Source organism: Aspergillus foveolatus, assembly GCF_047715535.1.
Source record: "Aspergillus foveolatus strain CBS 279.81 unplaced genomic scaffold BDW70scaffold_298, whole genome shotgun sequence".
NCBI classification, from domain to species: Eukaryota; Fungi; Ascomycota; class Eurotiomycetes; order Eurotiales; family Aspergillaceae; genus Aspergillus; species Aspergillus foveolatus.
The window spans coordinates 499-4,431 of record NW_027396362.1 but is presented as its reverse complement, the minus strand read 5'-3'; the positions used below and the strand labels follow the sequence as shown (position 1 = coordinate 4,431).

General features: G+C 50.6%; 2 protein-coding genes across 2 annotated transcripts; one reads left to right on the top strand and one right to left on the bottom strand.

Moving 5' to 3' along the window:
- Nucleotides 1-497: 497 nt before the first annotated feature.
- On the top strand, nucleotides 498-2,327 carry BDW70DRAFT_61819 (Aldo/keto reductase). The gene has a single exon (XM_073744397.1). The coding sequence runs from the start codon at nucleotides 866-868 to the stop codon at nucleotides 2,027-2,029; it is 1,164 nt and encodes a 387-aa protein (XP_073590430.1). The 5' UTR covers nucleotides 498-865; the 3' UTR covers nucleotides 2,030-2,327.
- Nucleotides 2,328-2,533: 206 nt separating this feature from the next.
- Nucleotides 2,534-3,475, bottom strand: BDW70DRAFT_165298 (uncharacterized protein; the record flags this gene model as incomplete). Its single annotated transcript, XM_073741712.1, has 2 exons — nucleotides 2,534-3,332; nucleotides 3,357-3,475. 2 exons carry the CDS (start codon nucleotides 3,473-3,475, stop codon nucleotides 2,534-2,536), a joined length of 918 nt encoding a protein of 305 aa, XP_073590429.1.
- Between the last annotated feature and the right edge of the window lie 458 nt (nucleotides 3,476-3,933).

Here is a 3,933-nt window from a genome sequence, read left to right as displayed (position 1 = left end):
GGGGCTGTGATGCTGATTCTGAAGGTAAAATCTCATTATCAGATAGAAGATTGGTACACGCCTCGAGATCTGATTGAGGAGCTATAGATGATGATTGGTAGGCTGCTTGAGATTGATACTCAGCTTCTATCAAAGTACTTTCACTGTATAAAGCTTCAACTCCATTCTCAAGGATCTGATAATTGGGCCGATTGCCGCGGGTAACCACTTGACTGCCCATATTTTGTGAATGGCTGTAGAGATAGACAATGAGATAGAGACTAGGTTGTAAAAGCAGTCGTGTTCTGATGAAGAGACAAGAATAGTCTGACGCGTTGTTTGAAATCTCGCGAACCCTAGTTAATAATATACCTCTTAAGAAATACTAGTCTAATTAGGTATAGCATCTATCTTCTATAATCATGTGATAGGAAACCGGATAAGACCGTATAAGCAATCAAATTTGCCGGTTACAGACCGTCAAAGCATCAGCTTATCCGGTTTTTTATCCGGTCTAACCTGATTACTTTTTGCTTATCAGGTCCGGTTCGCGGTTTGGGAAAAGTTTGCCGTTAACGGACCGTATACAGCTCTACACATACCCATGGCACAAAATGTTAAGGATTGCCAAAGGAGTTGCCTGGCCCGTCGTAACAAAACATTTTAGTTTCTCCACTATCACGGGGCCAACACAATTCACCGTCGGGTAATTTTTTGGGATATCAAGCAGCCAGTGGGGATAATTTACGAACCTACCAACTACAGCCGGACACGTGAGACACCCTTGCTTACATTGCTTTGAAGCACATCATCAGCGAGAAATGATATAGGATGGCCAAGGGATCCTGGGGAAAGCCAACGGGACTTTCGTTTCCTCGGTCTTAACATGTCGTCACAACCTCGTCAACCGATACAGCTCCCTCCCATTGTCATGGGAGGCTCTGGTTTCAGCTACCAGTTACACCCAGATCCAAAACGCGAGCCTGTTTCAAAGATCATACGCCTAGCATTCGATGCCGGAATTAGGGCAATCGACACCTCGCCTTACTATGACCCCTCCGAGCACCTTCTGGGAGAGGCGCTTGCCAGCCCCGAAGTGTCGAGCCAATACTCAAGAAGCAACTACATCCTAATGACCAAGGTCGGCAGAATCTCAGTGGACAAGTTCGATTACTCACCAGCATGGATACGCCAATCTGTTCAAAACTCGTTGGAAAGACTGGGGACTACATATCTTGATGCCGTCTTCTGCCACGACATTGAGTTCGTGACAATACCCGAGGCGATTGAAGCAGTGGGCGTGCTCTTTGAGCTGTCAACAAAGGGCTTGGTGAAATATGTGGGAGTCTCGGGCTATGATCTGGATCGTCTCGTACATGTTTCTTACGCTGTGCGGGAAAAGTACTGCCGATCATTAGACATCGTTCAGAATTGGGCCCAGCTGACGCTGCAAAACACCCGGTTAGAGCGATACGGCATCCCTGCTCTGAAAGAAGCCGGTGTCCCTGTTATATGCAACTCGAGCCCTCTTGCTTCTGGTCTGCTTCGGGCGAGCGGCGTACCACTAGGAAAACTAGGAGACTGGCACCCCTCTCCTGATGGGCTTCGCAAAGCTGTGAGGCGAGCATCTGACTGGGTTGAAATGCAGAACTCTACTTTGGCAGCTCTTGCCCTTCGATTCTCCGTCGCCAGAGCCACTCGAGCTTCTCAGAGAGGAGTCTCCGTCCACACTATCCTCGGAATCTGTTCGATAAACGACATCAATTTGAACATACGTGCTCTACATTCTATCCTAGTACCGGCGCCAAATGGGGTTGAAGAACCCGATGGCGGAGAGCTGGATGTCCGTCGTCTTAAGGCCCTGAATGAGACGGTCGAAAAAAGCGATCTACTGTTGTCTCAGGGGGTACGTCAAATGCTAGGTGAGTGGGTAGAGTACGACTTGGAGAAGGGGAAGCCAGAACAGGGAGTTCCACCATGGTGGCCGGGAATATCTGCCGCTGCGCTGGTGATGGGTGTTTCCTTTTTGCTGTTTACGCGGACGTCTTAATCCCCGTTTTTCAACCATGTACGCTCGTAGCTATTGTACGGGTGATGCGGGAGGACAGGCACTTGCAGACATGCCCTGCACCTACAATAAATAGGAAGCCTTCCTCTACTTTTCATGTTATTGCTGTACTTCTTATTGCTGTATAAGAGGTTGCATCCTATAAATTCGTCATCAGACATTTCGGTCTGTTCAGTCTGTTTTCTGGCTTCGCGCTGTACCTCTCTCGCTCCAAGAATGTTGTGAGTTAACTTTATGTCATGGCTTTTTAAGGGTTAAATGAATACTTTCCTGACCACGGCCCTCAAAATAATCACTTTATTCTAGTAGCCTTTCTTTATCATCTATATTGCGATAATGCGCTTCACCTCGCTTCCCCCGCCCGTCTGGAACCGCAATTTGCAGTATTTAACAAAGCATATACGGGACTTAATCGTACTAGCATTAGATAGAAGATGAGCCGTTACCTCAGGCACATACCCAGTTGTTGCCACCACTTCTCAATGCTCAGTCCAGGAACTTTCTCGTTTGCATCTCATCCTCCGTCCATTTCCAGAGCCGCTCTGCTAGATCCAAATTCTGCCCAACCTTGCTGGGCTGCTTCCTCCTCTGTCCGGGCACAAAGTATTCCCCGCTATCAGCTGCTTTGAAGTCCGGCGAAGCAACAGCAAAAACCGAGTTGTACGCTCCTTCCCTCGCGTGCGAGTACGCGCCAAGGGCCTTCAGGACAGTGTTGACAAATTTCGGGAAAGCAGTCTGCTTGTTGAGGTTGGTATCGAGATGTCCCGGGTGGACCGCGGCAGTCCAGATACCCCTCTTTCCCGTCTCAGTGCCACCAGGTCCATAGAGCTGGTTGAGCTGTTTCGCGTGCAGGATATTTCCCACTTTGCTCTGCCCATAGCGAGACCACAGCCCGCCCTTCTCCTGGTTTATGTCCTTGAAGTCGATCCCAACCTTTGGGGCAAAGCTGTGTCCGTCGCTCGTTACATCGACAACGCGAACACTTCCAGGCGCGACACCCTGTTCTTGCAGCGCCTTCGTCAGAATGTCAAGCAGGTGCCAGGTCAGTACCCAGTGGCTGAGGTAGTTTGTCTGCCACTGCGCTTCAAAACCATCCCCGCTGACGGCAAAGGGTGTCGCCATGATACCGGCGTTATTGACAAGGCCGTGCAATTTTGATCCTTTCTCCTTGAACTGCTTCGCGGCGGCGACGACGGACTGCAGGTCCATCAGGTCCATGTGGAGGAAGTGGACGTCCGCGGTGGGGGTTTCTGCTCGGATCTTGTCGATAGCGGCTTCGGCCTTGCTGGGCGATCAGGCCCCCATGTACACGCGGGCACCATGCTTGGCGAGCTCTTCAACGGTGTAGAAGCCGACCCCGGTGTTGCCGCCGGTTACCAGGTAGACTTTGCCTGCGAGGGAAGGGAGGCCGAAGGGGAGGGCGGCCATCGTTGGTAAGCGATCTGCAATGGAGGGGGGAGAGGAAGAGAGTTGTCTCCTGGCAGTTTAGGAGGTGGCTGTGGCTATATCAGGTCAGCAAATATAGAAGCCAAATGGGCAGGGGGGAAGGTCACCTGCCGCTCGCCAATCTGAAAGTTTCAAAGAGCGTCATTACCAGGTGCGCTGATGGCATTTCTTTGTCTTGCGATTTACAAGATTTAATACCTTGGCATGGCATGTAGTCGGCTGGAGCTGAAGCCGACCAAGTCCGTAGAGCTCTTGAGACGGAGCCAGCGATGCTGATGAAGTGCACTGGCTGAATGTATACAGTCGGAACCGGGGTTTCTCATTCGCAGCCTTGGGCCCACCGTATACTGTCTCGGGATCAACCTTATTTGAACTCCGAGCTGCAGGTCTTTGTGCCGTTGAAAGGTCAGCTGCAGTGCTGCGCTGCAGATACCCCCAGA